Here is a 19459-nt window from a genome sequence, read left to right as displayed (position 1 = left end):
CATTACAAATACTTCCCTGAGGAACTCAACAGGGGAATTTGGTTGAAGAAACTGAGCCCTGGCGGTCGATTCTCTCTGTTGCTGTGGCTTCGTGGGTTTAGATTATTATTGATATGCTAAAAATGTTAGATTTTCTATCGTTATTATGACCCTCCGCGATAGGTGCCACACTATATGCATCTTACTATTAACATGTTAGAAATAAAATTATATAACAATTAATACGAGAAGTTTAGCTACAAGAAGTTTGAAACTGGGGTTCTGTCCTCTATTCTAATTTACTACTCTATTATTTATTTATTTTATTTAGCTATCAGTGCTTCTGTTTGGTGCAGTGCAATTCACGTGTTGTTCCTCTTTCCCGAAGAGATTTCAGATTCCAGGTAGATCGTCTGTTCTCCCGTTCTTGGCCGTGGACCTGACCTCCGGCTCGTCGCAGCTGTGGACCTCGCCCCCATCCGTCCCCCAGTTCTATGTGGTTGAACTCTATTCAAAGAGTCACATAAACTAATAGTTCTGTAACAGTCCTGAGCGAGGATCCCTCCTTCCTGTGGACATCCCTGAGGTTTCTTCTTTTTTCCTGGAATCAAGTTTTTTAGGAGTTTTTCCTCACTGAGAAGGAGGCTGTAAGGACAGGGATATCCAGTTTACTTTAGTCTGTTTAGTTTGGTTTAGCAATCAGCTGTTGTTTACATTTGATGACCGACTTTCTGTTTTTGTATAATTACCAGTATGAATGAGAAATGTTTTTGTGATATTGGGCAATATAAAATAAATTTAATTGGTCCATGGACACAATTATATGTTGAGGTTAAAAACCTCTGTTACCTTAGTTACCTGATCTCCAATGCTCCATAATAACGAGGAATTTTCTTACAGATTTTTTTTTTTAATGAGAGAAAGTAAGTACATTTATGTATGATTTAAGATGTGTATATATTTTAAAAAATCAGATTGCAAGGCTGACCAATAATTGGATTGTATGTTTTGCTAATTTTTACCAGGAGGCTGCCACAACATTTTTAAAGCTTTTTGTCTTTTTTAGTCTCCAGTCCTTCAATCTGAATACATACAAATATTTCCAAAATGTTCACTAAAGTACAGTTTTCAAGCTGATCTATTCTAACTGCAATGAAGGCGAACACCAAAGTTATTAAAAAAAATACATTTATTTGTCCTTGTTTTCATTAATTTTCTGAAAGAACTTCTCTCCTTTCTAAAACCATCAATAACACGCTTTTTGTCGTTTTAAAATGTAAATACCGGCTGAATTTTTTACAAAATTCCCATATTTCATGCAAATAAAACTAAAAAATATCGAGTGTTTCATACAATAAATAGTTGTGAAGCCAAAAAAATTCTTCTTGGCCATAAGAACCCGCTAAACTAGGCACAGGACGACTGTTAGAAACCTAATATCCATAGATGTCTACTGAACTCTATTTTTTACTTTATTAATAGTGTTCTGAAATATATCTTAATATAGAGGTTTACTACACATCTACTTGCAGTCATCTAATCTTGGGATATTTTTAGATGTTTCTTAGAGTACTTTTAAAACCAAAAATAAATACTGTAGTTTTGCATCCATCTACTCATCTTCAGAACCCACTGAATCGCTTTTGGGGGTCACAGGTTCCAACCCAGTGACTGTTGAAGGTTGAGCGCATTACTAATCAGGTCACCGGTTTGTCACAGAACCACACAAACACACCTGAACTATTTGCAGACGGCAGTTAACCTTAGAAACGTGTTATTGAACTGTGGGAGGAAGCAGGAGAAAATCCACAACTTCACACAGAACGTTCCAAGCCGTGATCAGAACCACTGGAGATCTATTTTCAAAATAAAATGCTACTACAAGGAATTTAGTTTCAAACAGTCTCAAAATATCAGTCGATTTTTTTCGATGAAGATTCAGCTACGTCCGACTTTTAAGGGGTTTAAAAAGAAAATGACACAACTGTCGTAAAACTTGTATTTTCTAAATTTTATATACACATTCAATTCAATTCAATTTTATTTATATAGCCCAATATCACAAATTCAATTTGAGTCCAACCGTGTCAGAAACTTTATTACCTGCATTTGTGAAACACTCAAGAGTGTGTATTAGCTTCATGAGAACCGCCTCGCTAATTCCTTATGTCGAGTAAATCTCCCACTTTTGTCTGTAAACAGCAGCTTTATTGTCCTTTGAAGTCAAAGGCTCTACTTCAGTTTCCTCTCTGGCTCTTTTCTCCCCAAAGAAACTTTCCAAATACGTTTTATTGCTTGTTTTTGTATTTATCTTTGAGCTACTAGCTTAGCATCCCAGTTAGCCATGCTAGTTAGCTGCTTTAAGTCATATGACCCAGACGGAAATTATTAACAGAATCCGGAGGGCTTTCAAAATAAAACTTCCTTCAGGATCCCAAAATAAAACAAAATGGAAATAATCTTAGTTAACACATTTATTTATTTATTTTTTGTCTCCTGCCGGGTAACAAGTGACCGGTCTGCGAACCGCGGTCGGGGGGTTGGGGATCACGGATCTAATAGACATCTACAATAGATGCCTAGTCATCTAATAGACGTTTATTAGATGTCTATAGACATAAGATCTGAACATAGTGGACATAGACTGGGGAGAAACGACTCAATTTGCCTTTTAACAACGAGCAATTAAGATAAGATAAGATAAGATAAGATAAGATAAGATAAGATAAGATAAGATAAGATAAGATAAGATAAGATAAGATAAGATAAGATAAAGATACTTTATTGATTGATTGATTGATCAATTAGCCTTGGGAAAATCGTCTAATAGAGATCTAAACAGCGATGTGCAACAGAACTCTATGAGTTGTTATCTATCACATGCACAATGTATATGTCCGTAGTGGGACAGGATTTCACTACCGTACTATAAGCCCCTAGTGTTTTCCTAGGTTTTGAACCATGCGGCTTTTACAAAGGTGCAGCTTTTCTATGGATTTTTCTTCCACCACTAGGGGCGCTTTAACTGGAATTAGAATAAAAACAGCATGAAGAAAATATCAATGCAAAGAAGAATAGCCTACGCTACTTTTTCTTTAGCAGATAGAGAAATCACTAACTAGAAACTATTTTCAAATCCTCACATCTTCATCATGGAAACCACACAGACATTCGTATGATGCAAGTTTTAAGTTCAAGGCCATCGTCCTTGTTATCCAGGAAGGAAACCGCACTGCTGCACGCAAGCAAAGCATCAATAAATCTATGGTGAGAGATTGGAGACGGAAAAAAAAGTTGAATAAAAAGCTGTTAGTGTAATGTGAGTAAATGAAATAGTTTCCTTCTATTCTCTGTACTTGAAAACATCCAAACCCTATTTTTTGTCTCACTGGTTTCTTCAATGATGTACAATCCTGCAGATCAGGGTGAACACGACTCACTTTCAGCTTTAATATCACTCATCCCAAAGATCACGGCAAAAGGTCAAAGCACACCAGCAAAGGGAAATTGATGAGCCTTTCCACATGTTTGCATCACCTCCAAACCGTTTCATTTCTCTCAAAAGATCTGATTCAAAGTCACATGATGGCTAAAAATGATGAACATGTTACAGAACAGTTTTCTACGACATGTTTGATGTTTAGTAAAACTGCTCTAAAGCTGAAAAGCTAAACGTCACCAATAAGTGTGTCTTTCCAGGCAAAACCGAATTGACGCAAAAGTTTCTTCCTCCGTCTGTCCGATCCCCTTATCCCTCAAACTCATCCTTCCACCCGTTCGTCCCCTCCATCATGCTGTCTTTCATTCCCGGGGCTCAGCGATTGTTCTTGTTATCAGCGAAGAGCGCGCGGGGGGTTTGTTGTCAGCGCGTCTGACGATGAGAAGGTGAAAAATGAGACAGGCAGCAGCAATTTATCAGCACTCCAACAGCCACTCCATGGCAGTGCTCTGGCAGAGACGGGCTTTTCTGTGTGAGGCCAGGCATGATGAAAAGGAAGCGGATTCTCCTCCTCCGCATAAAAGCGGCGGGAGGAAGAGGAGGAGGAGGAGGAGGAGAGGGGATTTTCCCACCACATCAGTGCTTTCTCTTTCAGACGGTTCCACCAAATCCTCACGCCTCATCACTATTTAATATTAGGAAGTCGTTTTTTTTTTTTTTTAAATCATTCACAAAATGAGTTTTGTCTCTGTTGCCATGGAAACAGTTAAAAGCCAATCTCTCACATACATCAAAAAACTATTAATTTCCAACCGTTTTATGATTATTGAAACTATTTTTTTTCTGTTTCCTATCCTGATTTGCCTTTTCCAAAGGCCCAACGTCAACCCATTGATTATACACACATAGGCTGGCTCTGTACAGTGTCAGCTGATCTACACGCCTGTTAGCGCCTCAGGCTCAATGTGCAGCTCTGTCCACCGGGAGGAAAACCTACATTAAGGCAGCCTTGAGGCAAAGGGAAAAAAAGAGAATTAAAAAAAGCAAACAGACTGAAAAGGTGGAAACCCAAACTGCTTGTATAATAAAATAGCTTCGGCTGAATATATAGATTAGAATTTAGTTTAAATAAAAATAAAGCTAAAGTGCCAGAATTGACTTCTAATTGCCATATATAGGCCTAATAAACATAAGACAGTCAGAAGAAACTAAATATATTAAATAATAGATATGGCAAAGTGGTTCAATATTACAATTTACAAGATCAACGTGAATCGTCTGTTTCTGACGCAGAAAGCTTTAAATATCGGCTTTGCATTATGCAACACATTAGCAAGTTTTGCATACCGGCGTAAAGGTGCTTTTCTCTCCAACTGATTTCCATTGATCACATGAGTACTTCCCTACTGTAAAGTGTTGCATATCAGCGCAAGGCTGTTTTTTCACTTCAGAATCCACTAGAATTACGTTAATTCCGTCAACAGTTGAAGAGTTACGATAATCAAAAGAATGTAAATGTTGGAACTAAAGCTCCAGTGTTAAAGGGGCCTGTACTATGAAAAATCCACTTTTTGAGCTTTTAAGAGTGCTATAATGTTCATTCCTCACTATAAAAAAACCCAAAGGGTTGTTTTGATCCATTCAAAGATTTTTGAGCATTCCTTCAAAACCCAGCGCTCTCAGCACCAACCCTGCCCAACCCTCAAAAGCAAGCATGTTCTCACGAGCTGATGTCACAAATTCAGAAAATTGAGAACAGCCCCTTTCAGGAACAGTCTGCGCTGTCAGAACCGCCCCCCGGGCTAACAGAAACACAAAAATCTAGAAGTGATCAGCCGCTAGCTTCACCGCTCAGCTAGTAGTCCTCACCCACTAGCCTCCCCACTAGCTAGCGGTACTCAGCTGCTAGCTTTGCCATTCAGCTAGCAGTGATCAATTGCTAACTTCGCTGTTCACCTAGCAGCCCTCAGCCACTAGCTTCACCGCTAGCTAGCGGCCCTCAACCACTAGCCTTGCCATTCAGCTAGCAGTGATCAACCATTAGGTTTGCAGCTCAGCTAGTTGCCCTTTGCCAATAGCTTCCCCACTAGCTAGCGGTACTCAGCCACTAGCTTTGCCATTCAGCTAGCAGTGGTCTATTGCTAACTTCGCTGTTCAGCTAGTAGCCCTTAGCCACGAGCTTCACCGCTAGCTAGCGGTCCTCAGCCAATAACTTTGCCATTCAGTTAGCAGTGATCAACCGCTAGCTTTGCCATTCAGCTAGCAGTGATCAACCGCTAGCTTTGCCATTCAGCTAGTTGCCCTTAGCCACTAGCTTCCCCACTAGCTAGTGGTACTCAGCCACTAGCTTTGCCATTCAGCTAGCAGTGATCAATTGCTAACTTCGCTGCTCAGCTAGAAGTGCTCAGCCGCAACCTTGGCCACTCAGCCGATAGCCCAGAAATTGCTAAAACCAGTGTAACAACAGACATGGCTACTAAAGGCAAATAAATGATATGCACATCCATCTTCGCAAAAGTTCGGATGTTGTTTGTTTTCCTGGGCGAAATGCAGACATGCTGCTGAGGCCGACTCTAGAATGATGTCATGAGATGGGCGGCGAAAGGCTGAGCCTCAGAGATTGAGGCGTCTTACTTCCAGGTAGAAAAATGTTCACAAAAAACCTCATATTTGATGAGTAATTTGTTCTTTATTGTGCCGAAGGTAATATATTATCATGTAAATGGATTTACTCTGAAGGACTTCAGAAGAGCATGGTAAAGGCCCTTTAAAAGCATGAGCCCATACATGCCTGAACTGGGTAACATTAAACATAGCTTAGCATGAATGTGTATTATTTTGCTGATGATACTCAACTCTACATATCAACTAAGCTACAAAAAAAAATCTAACTCTTTTATACAAGCCTAAATGATTTATATCTTTAAGATTCTCAGTCTTTCAGCTTATATGTTAACATCAGAATTCAGTCCTTCAGGGCAACAGAACATAAAGTTTAATTGAGGAAACGATTGACGCTTCTTCAGAATAAAAAAAAAGCAAACCTGAAGTAGTTTCCTCACACCTGAAGAAGCTACTTGGATGATCAGTAAGAAGTCTTCTTGATGGAACTTTAAATTCTGTTGCCCTGAAGAACAGAAATCCTGAGCCTTAATGATTTCTAATATTCAGATAAAACTGAAGTAGCACATAAATCACATTATTATGAGATATTGAGGGTTTTTTACAATTAGATGGCAGTCATTTCTATTCATACTCCATTTTCTTAAAGACCTGTTTGCCTCTAACTTTAGCTATTTTTAAAGCAAAATGTTAAAGAGTTTAGCTTCAATTAGATTAAACTTTAACTTTCTCTGTGATACACACTTAGAGGACTTCAGATGTCAGCCGGTCCTGAATTAGTAAATGGAATTAAATTAAAGCCTCGGCAGCAACAGAGAAGATGTCGTCTCTCTCATCATTTAGTGTACGAACACGAGCAGAAGAAAAACGCTTTTGAATACAATTGTGAAAATTTATATTCAAAGCCTCCAGCCAAAGACAAAGATGAGATGAAAATAATTATAGTTACATTGGATTTACCCGCCATGGAGATGGGTATTTAATCTATTACATCCCTAAGATAGAATGAAATGAAGCATAAAAAAAGGACTAAAGTCAAACAAATCACCAGGCAGCCATGGATCTCTGAGCAAATGGTATAAAATATTTATGGAGGATTTATCGCCTTTGTAATTTAACCCTTGATGTGGGAAATGGCTCAACGTGCAGAACATTCATAATATTAGTAAATCTGACAGAAATGTTTCTAAAATTCATGTGTAGTTTCTGTAGAACAGGTTGTATGCATTCGATGAAAGGTTATTAGAACTTCCTCTCAACAACTCGCATTAAAGGAAGAATAAGATTTGACTAAAAGCTTCCTCTTGTTGGAAAAAATCTTCCAGTTGAAAGTGTCATCCATGGAGGAGCCTCAAGCCTTTCTTTACTCACAGGCCACTTTATTAGCCACTCCTGTTCAAATGTCTAATCAGCCAATCGCGTGGCAGAAGCTCCATACATTTAGGGATGCAGACGTGGTCAAGACGATCTGCTGCAGTTCAAACCGAGCATCAGAATAGAGAAGAAAGGTGATTGAATGACTTTGAACATGGCGTGGTTGTTGGTGCCAAACAATCTGAGGATTTCAGAAACTGCTGATCTACTGGGATTTTCACCCACAAACCACCTCTGGAGTTTACAGAGAATGGTCAGAAAAAGAGAAAATATCCAGTGAGCAGCAGTTCTGTGCTGCCAGAGGTCAGAATGGCCAGACTGGTTTGATGAGTATTCATTTCTGCCACCACATTTGAATGGTAGGGTCAGAATTTAGCATCAACAACGTGAAAGTATGGATCTATCCTGTCCATTGACTGTAGAAGAGAACTGAACAGAGTGGCCCCTCCCCCAAATAGGAAGTACCTGCTGGCTCCTAGAAGACAAAATCCCTTAGACTTTAATTGAGTTTTAAACGGCTATTATTCAGTCATTTCTTTTATGCTATTTATCAAAATAACCATTCTTGCTGTAATACCTATTTTTTTACATTTTCTTCCTAATCCTAAATTTTCTCCACAGTATTTTTTAGTGCCCGCTGGCCCCATTCTAAACATTTGACAGATTCTTCCAAGCCGCTGTCATTGGAAGGGGTGAGGATTTTAAAGAAGCTTTCTCATGATTGATGACAGTCGCTGTCATAGAAACGTTGCCTCAGACCAAGTCGGACCAATCACTGTTGACTGGCTTCAAATGTTGGCACCCGTATCGTGGAAAAATGGCGACTGAATTGACTTCATTTCGCTGGAGCTGGAAGTGAGGCATTTCAGGTGCTCTGTCCACTTTCTATATACAGTCAATGACCATATCTTGTATCCCAGACTGGTTTCTTGAACATGACAATCAGTTCACTGGACTCTAATGGCCTTCAGATCTCAACCCAATAGATCCCCTTTGGGGTGTAGTGGAACGGGAGATCGGCATCATGGATGTGCAGCTGACAAATCTGCAGTGACTTCATGATCTTATCATGTAAATATGGACCAAACTCTCTGAAGAATGTTTCCAGTACTTTGTCGAATCTATGCCACCAAGGATTAAGGCAGTTCTGGAGGCAAAAGGGGGTCCTACCCGGTACTAATGAGGTGGACCTACTAAAGTGGCTGAGTGTAGAAAAACAGATGCTCACATGAAAGGGAAACTTTTTTCTGTTCCTAAACAATTACATTCTGGAATTATTACTCAGATATCTGTCCTAGCAGATCAGTAGAACTTTAACAAAGCAGGACTGTTGGTCTTTAAGCGTCAACAACTTTTTGTGTCTTTTGTCTGTGGATTTTAAGGATCAAAAGGGTGATTAAGAGAGTTTCAGGATGATAAATTTGTTAATTTTTACCTTAAAAACTCAAAATACATGTGACAAACGAAGATAACATCAAGCTTTTAAGGGTAGAAATCCGTAAGGCTTATATCATTGACTCAATAATTAATGAGAACATTAATGAACAAATGATCAAGTTAACTGGGGACAAATATATTTGCACCTGAGAAAATGAGAATTAGATAGACTTTACCAGGAGAGTCCAGTCCAAACCATTAAGGCTCACTTAAATCCAGCATTTAAAAAACGACAGCATAATTAGCCATGCCTAATTTATCCTTTTTAATAAACTTTATCGAGCATATGGCTCTGAAACACTGACCCTTTTCACATTTTAGCGTTTAACTTTTGTTGTGTTTAACCTTTACACACACATCACACTCAAAGCTGGAATTTTTCTCCCTTTCTAGTGATGATTTAAAACCTTCCTCGTGTTTCATGCAGGGAAGGTGATCAGTCAGCGCTGTGACTGAAGCTGAAGCTGTCACACGGGCATTTTTTTTTATTATTCTCTTTTGCTTTTTGCCAGATTCCTGCAGCCTCGGCATTAAAGATGCAACTTTATTACGTGGCGACCCAAATAGTTAGCCAAAGTGAGATTAAATAGATTGATGGTTTAACAAAAGGAAAAGTCAAAATAAAGCAAGAAATAATAGAAATGTCAGTTATAATCATGTAATTGCCCTCACAGCTCAGTCTGTCCAATTAGAAACACATTATTAAGAGGTGCTCCCAGCTGAGTTCATCACACAAACGTTTAGCTGAATCCCTCTCTGACAATTTTGGTGACATTAAGGAAACACTCCTTAAAAGGTTAGGAATTGTAAATCAGTGTGAAGTTGATTGAAAAACTTTCACACGTCTTATAGTCTTTCCTTGAAGACGAGCCAAACTTTGGAGAAACTTCTTTACATTTGAGCCTTACCAAATGTTCTCTGCAACTTCTTTTGTCTCCAACTATTGACTGTATATGAGAACTGAACCAAGCGAGTGTGATGTCACTCCTAGAAAACGTCAATTCAGTCGCCGTTTTCTTGTAATTAAGATGCAGGAGCCAGATGTCATCAGTAAGTAGTGATTGGACCCGAGCTGATCTGAGTCAATGTTTCTATGGCAACCACTCTCACCAATCAGAAGAAAGCTATTTGGACCCCTACCACATGAAATCTGTCAAACACTTTGAACGTGGGAGCCAGAAGGCCCCGCCTACTTTCATTGAGGGATCTAATAGGCCAGTTTATCCCTTGAATACGCAGTTCCCTCGCTATATCCTGGTTTACCTTTTGAGGTCTTGAAGTTTCACTGCTTTTTTTCAGCGCAACTTTGCATGCTTTGTCCTGATTGGCTGTTGATCTTGGTAATCTTTTCTGTGTTTTGTTTGCTGTACAGAGACGCTACACGTGCAGCTTAACAGAGCTAGGCTACATAACTATAAACTACAAAAATCCTTATCAATCAGTGATGTTCCATAGTAGTTAACTTTTTCAGTTTCTTCTACACTTTGATATTTTAATATTTTAATTTGATTTCTCGAAATGACTTTTCTCTTTCAAAATGTTTCTTTCTTTTTTACGAAGACCAGAAAAGGTATAAGTACTGGATAATGTGATGCTGGATATACTCATATACCAATGATAAAACTTTTGGACATTGAAAATGTATTTGAAATAACTTCATGGCCTTATATCATGCAAAATCCACTTTTTTGAGCTTTTAAATGTATCATAATGTTAATTCCTCACAAAAAAACAACTCAAAAAAGGTGTTTTGATTATTTCGCGCATCTCTAATCATTTGTCTAAAAACTTGCTCTCTGAGCACCAGCCTCTTCCAACCCACGAAAATACGCAGGTCCTGACATTTTGATGTAGACAAGTGGAGAACAGCCCCTTCCAAGAAGAGTCTCCGCCCCCAGGCTACTTCCTTTGCAGAGCTAGTGATAATCGGCTAATACGGTGATACACTTTCATTATAAATGGACAATATCCGTCTTTGCAAAAGTTCAGATGTTGTTTGTTTTCGTGGGAGAAACTCAGACATGCTGCCGAGGCCGGCTCAAGGTTGATGTCGTGAAATGGGTGGCACCCAAATGGAACAAAAGGCGGAGCCTCAGAGCTTAAGTTGCTTTACTTACATGCAGGAAAACATGGTACAAAAATAGCTAATATTTCATTAAAAACATTTTCTTTAGTGTTCCAAAGGATATAGTTTACTCTACTTTTAGAGACTTAGCATCTCATCATCCAATCAGTGATGTCCCTTTGTACCAACCTTTTCCATGTTTCTCATTGTGTTTATTTTTAGCATTCCATTTTGATTACTGGAAATTAATTTTGTTTTCTGAAACATTTAATTTTTTTTGGAATCGTGTTTTAGTTTCTGGAATTTTGATTTAATTTTCTAAAATATACTTTTGTTTTTTTAAATAATTTGTTTTGCATCGAGTGATTTGTTCAGTGTGATTTACACTTCAGGGTCACCGCAGCAAATTCTTAAAATATTATTAGTAAAAAGTAAACAGCTGCTGGGTCATTGCTGGTTAAAAAGTTAAACCCAGAAGTCAGCAGCAAATGGTTATCCTCAGAAGCGAGAAGCTTTTATCTTCTTCCCCTGACTCGCTTTGTTTTCTGTCTTCCAGCCATCGATTTCTTTTCCTGGTTTCAGCCCTCCTGCCCCTCTGCATCCATGTTTCTTCTCCTCTCTGTTGGGACCTTCTCTCCTGCTTCTCCGTCTTTCATTTTTCTCTCCTTCCTCCGACAGAGGCAGAAATTCTCTCCTTCTGCCACCCAGGGATCGAACCTCAGTCTGCAGCCAAGCCCTCAATATTTACAGCTCCGCGTCCAGCCAGATGCTTCTGAAGTGACAGCTGATCTCCAGCCGTCTCGTTTTACCTTCACAGAGCTCCTAAATCAGAGCTACAGTGTGCGTCCCAAACCGGTGTGAAAAGTGAGCGTGCCTTTGAAATATGCTGGTCGGTCAATAATTAACGGTGCATTTGAGGGATAAACAAACTTGTTTGGACGTAAATCTCCCTGATTCTGCTGTGAAAGGAGATTGATCCCACCGATAAAACAACCATGACACATGAGGCTAAAAAAAACATCGGACTGAAGTGAACCAGCACCATTGTTTGGCTCCCAGAAGCGTTTTACAGTGCAGTTGCATCATGAAGCCTTCCTCACACACAGACACATCAGTTGCAACAGAACTGCAATAAAGGTACTGCTGCGTCAGTGGGAGACACCTTGGGCATCAAACCCTTGGAAAAGAGCTGCTTCTGAACACCAGAAAATGAATACTTGAGAGCAGGGATGTCCTGATCATGTTTTTTGTCATTTTATTTCTTTTGATTTACTTTTGTAGCACATTTTAAAAATAAAAACACCTAATAAACAAATTCAGGTTTTTCCCTATTTTTATTTCATTAACCTTCTTTTATCATTTAGTATATTTCTAGCTAGTATAAATACCAAGTATTCTACCAAGTAGTGCAACTGCAAATGAGTAAAAAATGATGTTATCTAGTAAATGTAGCCTAGGTGATAGTTGGTTTTTAAATCTTCTTTCGTCTATTCAACAATTTTAACCAAATTTCATTCAATCTTTGCTTAAAATTATAACAATAATAAGCTAAAAATATAAAGCTCTGATCATTATATGAATAAATTAAATATCGATCGAGTCATCAATCGCGTGTTCAGATCGGGACATTCCTACTCGAGACGTTTCTTGATGAAATGACTCAGATCATTGCTGTCCATCATGGGAACTAAACCTACAAACTAAAATATAAATATATTTTAATTGTACTTTTGCTTGGAGTATTTTTTGCACAAAAAAAGCCTTCTATCAGGAAAAACGACTGTATTAGTGAGGCACTTATGAGTATAAAAACACAAATGCTGGAATATAAAATAAATTATCAATGTTTATGACTACCGTTTCAGGATATAAAGATGAAATGAAATGCAGCTTTGTATTTATCAACAGCTCTTTAAGGTGTAATCCACTTGATCAAAAGTTCCTGCAGCCTGTTGAGGTGTTTTCCACTGAGTCAGCACGCCGCCGCTCTCTCCGTCTCTTTGTAAAGAGGCTGATCAAAGCTCGGAGCACGCTCGGAGGATTCACCGCATCGGGGAGCTTCCGAGCGGATGCACATGAACATCCCATTCCATTAGAGGAAGAGGTGCATGCATACATTCCCGTGTGTTCCTGCTCTGCTAAGAAAGCCCGTCAACTCTTTGGAGCTCGTCCTCAAAGCGCAAAAAATCTCGGATTCTGCGCACGTGTGTTAAAGTTCGGAGGCCGACGGCGAATGCTGATTAGGTTTTGGAATGTTCTGACGGCGCTAATGGTCTACAGCTTTCATCTCTAATGAGGAAGGTATGGTCAAACGGAGCCGCCCGGTCTGCTGTATCACATAAGGATCATGGGATCAAAGGTTTTCTCTGTTCACTATTTGCTCATTTTTAGTGAGTCTTGACTTGAGCTGTCCTCGGATAACCTCTGCCCCGTCCAGACCCTCAAGAAGGACACAGATCCCATCAAAACTCATCAAGTGCCCCCATCTGCCCCTGCAGGGCGGGGTTAGTTACAGACTGAACAGCTTCAAGCAAAGCTCCTGAACTCTGAGATGGACCTACCCAACAACAAGGGCTAAAACTAAAACTAACTTAGTAATTATCCCCAAAACTCCTGAAAGTTTGGATTAAAATTGGGTTTAATCTCCCAATTTCATCTCATCTTCAATAAATGCTGCCTGGCTTTGGCAGCAAATGATCCCAGAATGATCCGAGTCTCAGTCAACAGGCGGATCGTCACTCGGGGATTTAAGGGGCTTCCTTGATGAATCAGTTGCTGGGTTTTCTAAGCCTTTTTTTAAGACTGCAAATCACTCCAGTGGCAGAGGATTTGAACATGAAAGTCAAGTAACTGTTACATGAACAGTGTGTGTTTGTGAAGGATGCATATGCGAGTTATTTGTCACTTACCTGAGTCTGCGGCTCAGGTATCTGCAGCTGGGAAGTGTTTCCGCAGGTATTCTCTGGAGAGACAGTCTGCCTGTGGAGAAGGAATCAGGAAATGAGGAGGAGTGGAAGAGAGACAGAAAACCACAGAGATGTTCCACATTTTCCAGCTTCCCGCCTGCATGAAATCAAGTCTTCCTTTTTTTAAATTAATTTAATTCACTGTTAATTAAAATAAAGTTGCAAAGAAAACACATTAACCAAACTATTCTGCATTTCTTTCATGTTTATCACAACTTTATTTGATCAAAATAACCATGCTTTTAAATTAAAACAAAACAAAAAAAAATAGGAGAAGCAAACTTAAGAAAATAGGAAATTAGACATAAACCTTTTTGAATTTGTCCAAAACTGAGCATTGAAGGAGAAGAAAAAAGAAAAATTGATGTCGATTAAATAGAGGATTAGAACACAAGCACAAGTCCCATTTTTAAAACAAAATTAATTCAACTAATGCTGCTAATGAGTTTAGTAAAATCATAAAATATATTTTTCTCTTCACATCCTTAACTTTGAATTGTTTGTACTTGTAAAAAAAGGATGAATTGATTAAAATCCCACTCTGATCATCTTTTGATCTATTTTCAAAGCGTTCCCAGTGACCTTTTAACTACAGTATGTCTGGCCGTTTTAGCCATTTAAAAAAAAAAAGCTGTGTCATGGTTTCTGCAGAGCGGCAGGACTTTCTCACGTGATTTTTGAAAGACGTGCAGTCAATTCTAAACTTTTTTCTTGGCTGCCTGGAGGAAGGGTTAAGGTCTGGATTACGGTTAGGGTTGAACCAGCAAATGATTCCCGATCGCAGCTGTTTCTGCAGCCCACCGCTCCCCCAAGGGAGGGTTTAAATACGGGGAAAACATTTCCCACATCTGACAGCTAACAGGACTTTAAAGGGTAACCAAACAGGGAAGTTGGAGGCTGAGTCCACCCACAGCTGAAATTTGAATATCCAGCCAGAGGGGTGGAGCTTGGGGGGCAGGACTGGAGCTGCAGATCATGACATCAGATTTCTGAAATGTACATTCGACTGTAATACCTCAATTCAACCTTTAGGGGGCAGTACACAGACTGTTTCTGACTATATTTTCAAGAACTCGACTGTTTTATCCAAAAATGCAACAATGACTAAAATATAGCACTTTTAAAGCCCCATTTATAGAGGTCAAAAGCCAATAAAAGTTGATTTAGGGTTTGGTTACCTTTTAACTTTAACTTTAAGTATGAGCGGACATTTAAAATATGTGCAGGAAATGCAGTGATGTGGATCTTAGCTGCACGAAACATGAATTTCCATCAGTTTTTGTGCTGGCCGCATGTAAAAAAGTGTGAATAACATCAGCCTGTTTATACTCTCTTTATTGAAGCTATCCACTAGTACACTTTTGATCTAGATGCAAATGAAGACGTACTGTACATTAGGGGTCCCCAAACTTTTTCTTGTGAGGGTCACATGACTATTTTCTTCTCTGATGTGGAGCTGGGTCAGTTTGTAGGCTAACAAAAGAAGTGTGGAAATTGCTCAAACTCAAACATTTAAGGTTTTTTAAGCCACAAATAACCGGATAGGAGCAACGACAGCAGAGGAGTGGAATAAAAAGTCACATTCTACGCCGGTCTCGATCGCATCATGCGTCTCTGATAGTGTTCTGGGGCCTAATGTGGAGGCGGGCCCCTGCTGTACATGGATCTATTTAGATGTGTTGGTATATGGAGCACGAAGCTTGAGGCTCAACAATTGTTGAATCTAAGCTAGAGGGTTTTTCTAAGTGTTTTTTTTTGTCTGCTCCTGATCTACAAAGGTTTGAATAGAAAAAATAGTCAAAAATGCAATTTTGAGCTTAATTTTCTTTATACTGTATATATTCTCCATCATGAGGGAAACGGCACAAGAAACTGACCAATCCTGGAAACGTATGTGGGAGAAAAAGGCTGCATAACACCAATGCTCAATGGCTGGTCTTTCTGGAAGAAAACAACCTCCCTGAACAAAATCCAGTTACCATCACAGGGGCAGACATTTAAGAAAGAGCCTCGGGTGTCACCATCAGAGCCTGATTTAATACACGCCTCCCTGCTAAAAGAATCAATAAAAATTGAGTTTTTAACATGCTCTTGAGCCATTTTTGTCATATATTAAAAATATTTTAAAATGGCGCTTAAAGTTGTACCTTTGAGTATTTATTTAAATCGTTGTGAATCAGGAGAAGTCCACAGAAGCACAGTACTTTATGGATATTTGTTGATTTTTCAATCAATTTATGACTTATTAACCAAAGTTGGATTTATCTATGTGCAAGTGTGTATTTCTTTGTTTGTCTATCTGATTTCTTGAAATAACCAGATTCCAGTTCCAATAAATAAAAAGCATTTTTGTCTTAAAGTATTCAGACTGTTTTCAAACTCGAGCAAACCCAGAATAATCATCTCACTTCTCAGGAAACTGGGAAAGCAGTGAACATCGTTGTGTTTTTGGAGTTTTTTGTGCGTAAATCCCCTCACAAAAAGTGTTGGTCCAGTGGCCCGGGCAGCTTTGATCCTCCAGCCCGCTGTAACACCCTAAAGCCCAGCAGCTCCACACATGCTGCACTCACGAGTCCTCTCAAAAATCCATTCAAGTGTGCTTTTTTGGAACTTTTCTTTCACTGTATTTTTATTTCTATTTATGTTTTACACAAAAATCCGAACAATACATTAAGTTTTACTTTCATTTCCCTCACGTCCCGTATTCCTCCCTCCATCTGTCCACAGTCCAGAGGCCTCAGCCACACGATGTCAGGCTCAAAGGTGAGTCGGAACTTTTCCATTCACCACATCCAGTCTTAAAACTGGTGTTTCCCACAGGTGGCGCTCTTCTGTCACCGATTGCCTCCCAGTTACCCAAAGTGACAGTTTCACAGCTTGGTGGGCTTTTATCTCTCGCAGGTCTTCTTCTGAAACTCGTCTGTTCCCTTCGAATTACAGCAAAGTGTCTCGTTGCTGTCAGTTTGAAGACAACCAGAAGCTCCAGAGGTTCTGCTTTCAGAACGAGCACCGAAGAGACGCTCGTGGACACGCTTTACCAAAAATTAATCTGTCAAAAAGTCTGCTCTATTCCACAAAGAGGATCTCCCAACTCTACAAACATGTGAAAGATTTTTAAAGATTTAAAAAAAAATCAGGGAAATCAGGTTAGAATTTGTTAAGAGCTTCATGGAGGCAGATACCTGGAGCTGGATGCAGTTCAGAAAGTAACCATTAAGCCTTTGATTCTTTATAATTCTGTCAACTGTAATTCAAAATGAACATGCACAGTTTGATCTAAACAATGTTGCCCTTTTGAGCCTCCACATTCATAAAATCTCTTCTTTTGCTGTTTTTTTCTGTTTTTCCATAAAGTTTTAAACAAATTGGAACTTGTTTTTTAATTCAGAAGCGATTATTAAATCATCAGTTTTTACTTTACTTTACCTTGCTTTAAAAAAAAACAAAAAAGCTTTTTTCTGTCTTTCAAGACAAATAATCTTATCATGTAAGTTTTAAATGCAAAATTAACTTAGTTTAAAGTCTCACTCCAATCATCTTCTGATCTATTTTAATCCCTCTGCTTGTTTTTTTAGTTATGATAAATACAGTTTTTAGGACAAATTTTTTTAAAACTTGTGTTGTTTTCTTGAACATAGTTTCTGCAGAGCGGAAGAAGTTCATTAGAAAATCACCTCTGAGTTTTGGGCGGGATCATTGGTGTGGAGCAACCCCGCCCCCCTTTCCCTTCACATTGCTGAGAGCTTGTGGCCCTCAGACTTTTTTCATCTGTTCCTGATTCACAACGATTTGATTTAAAACAAACAAAAAAAAAATAAGAAACACATTTTTGGTCTTAAATTTTTAATATCTGTCCATCCAGAGGAAAAAAAACACAAGAACATGTTAAAAACACCAAAAACACTATTTTCGTGGCGTCGCATTTTGGGTCATACTACCACAGTAGTTAATTCTGGGGCCCTATGACACCATGATAGACGTTAGCTCAGATATTTGCTCAGGTCTGGAGATGTTAAGAAAACACGTCTTAGTGAAGCAGAATTTTTTTTTTTTTTTCCTAAAGCAAAAAATCTTCACAAGACGACTTTTCGTACCCCACTGGAAGAAATCTTTGTTTATTTAAGTTTTAGGAATGATTGGCTTCTGTCTTGGGAGCATGTTGTCGCAGTACACAATGTCCTACACAACCATTACACAAAATAGTCGATTTATATTAACAGTATCTCACCAAATAAAAAAAAAAGTGCCATCATGGCGGAAAACTGTCGTGTGATGGCAGCAAAAATGATCAGTTAAAGTCCAATGTGTGGAATCACTTTGAATTTTGCAGACATGTGACCATAGAGTGTTTTATACAGTGTTATAGACAGTTCTAATAATGTTCTGTTTGTGTTATTTTGATGTGGAAAAACAACATAAAAATGTGAATGAATTTGACATTAATTCTTGTCTATTTGTTTGTTTGTACACGTGTTTAATTTACTCTTGATTATCTTGCAAGAAATAGAAGGAATCTGGAAAACTTCCCCTCTGCTGTTCAGTACCAGGTATTTGTGGGTAAAGATGTCCTGGATTAGTGAATTGGATCGTTCAAAATGACTCAAAATCGACTGTGAATCGCATTGTGAACCACAAAATTAATCATTACACTCAATTTTACAATTTTTAGTCCAGATTTGGTGACGTTGTATTCGGCCTCTTTTTTATGATCAACACAAAGCTGTTTACAAACTATCCTGACCTCCAGAGATCCTCTTTCCACACATCTAGAAACTCTCACGGATGTTTTTTTTTTTTTTTATCTGGAGGGTCTGAAAAAAATTCCATTTCCTGGAAAACATCCCCTGAAACACCCAAGTGGATTCCGACTCAAAGGCAGCCAGTTGCCGGATAAATTGCTTAAATGTTTCAGTCGCCCATTTTTGAAATATATAGAGAGACTACAAAGCCTCTGGCCAGCATTACTGGTTGCTCTATGCATCAAGTATCTGTATTTATATTAAATCCATCAGTTATCAGGATGGTTCTTTGTCGTTTTTTTGCTTTAATGGTGTCCAGAGACGACAAACTTACAACTGACCAAACACTTAGAACACAAAGCAGAACAAACAAGCAAACCAAAGCAAGAGCAGTAAAGTTCTGTTTGCTCCATGCATCACGCTGCAGCACAACTTTAGAGCAAATAGAAAAGAGGCGTATTACCGCCGCAGCTCATAAAACAGACATGAACAAAGTGAGATTGCAAAATCTTTGTAAAAACATTTTTTTTATGGTGCGTCTTGATGATTTCTCGTGTGTGTGCGCGCGCACGAGTCCCAGCATTGTGCTTCGGCAGAGGTGACACCCATCAAAAAAACACAACAGCTTTGCAGACTTGAATTATTTAGCGAGAGGAGCCGGCGCAGCGGGCGATGGAGGTGCAGATAGATGGGTGGACGGATGAGAGCAGACAAAAAAAAAAGAAGACGGCACCGTGAAGAACATAATAGAGAGAACAAGGAGGTGAGAGAAAGTTGAAAAAGTGTTGAATCATTAAAAGCAAGCTGTAAGAAAAAAGACATAAATGGGGTTTGGTGG

The 19459-nt window shown here is 38.9% G+C and overlaps 1 protein-coding gene across 1 annotated transcript in view; it reads right to left on the bottom strand.

Annotated features, from left to right (window-relative positions):
* Positions 1-19459, bottom strand: part of LOC112156954 (endonuclease V) — a 71837-nt gene that overhangs the window by 24639 nt on the left and 27739 nt on the right. Inside the window, exon 8 of the mRNA XM_024289331.2 lies at positions 13826-13895. Coding sequence (XP_024145099.2) covers positions 13839-13895 — 57 coding nt within the window. The 3' untranslated portion in view covers positions 13826-13838. The remainder of the gene's footprint in view (positions 1-13825; positions 13896-19459) is intronic.

This window comes from Oryzias melastigma, linkage group LG1 (assembly GCF_002922805.2).
Source record: "Oryzias melastigma strain HK-1 linkage group LG1, ASM292280v2, whole genome shotgun sequence".
NCBI lineage: Eukaryota > Metazoa > Chordata > Actinopteri > Beloniformes > Adrianichthyidae > Oryzias > Oryzias melastigma.
Note: the sequence above shows the minus strand (reverse complement) of the source record. Positions and strands in the feature narration are given on the sequence as shown.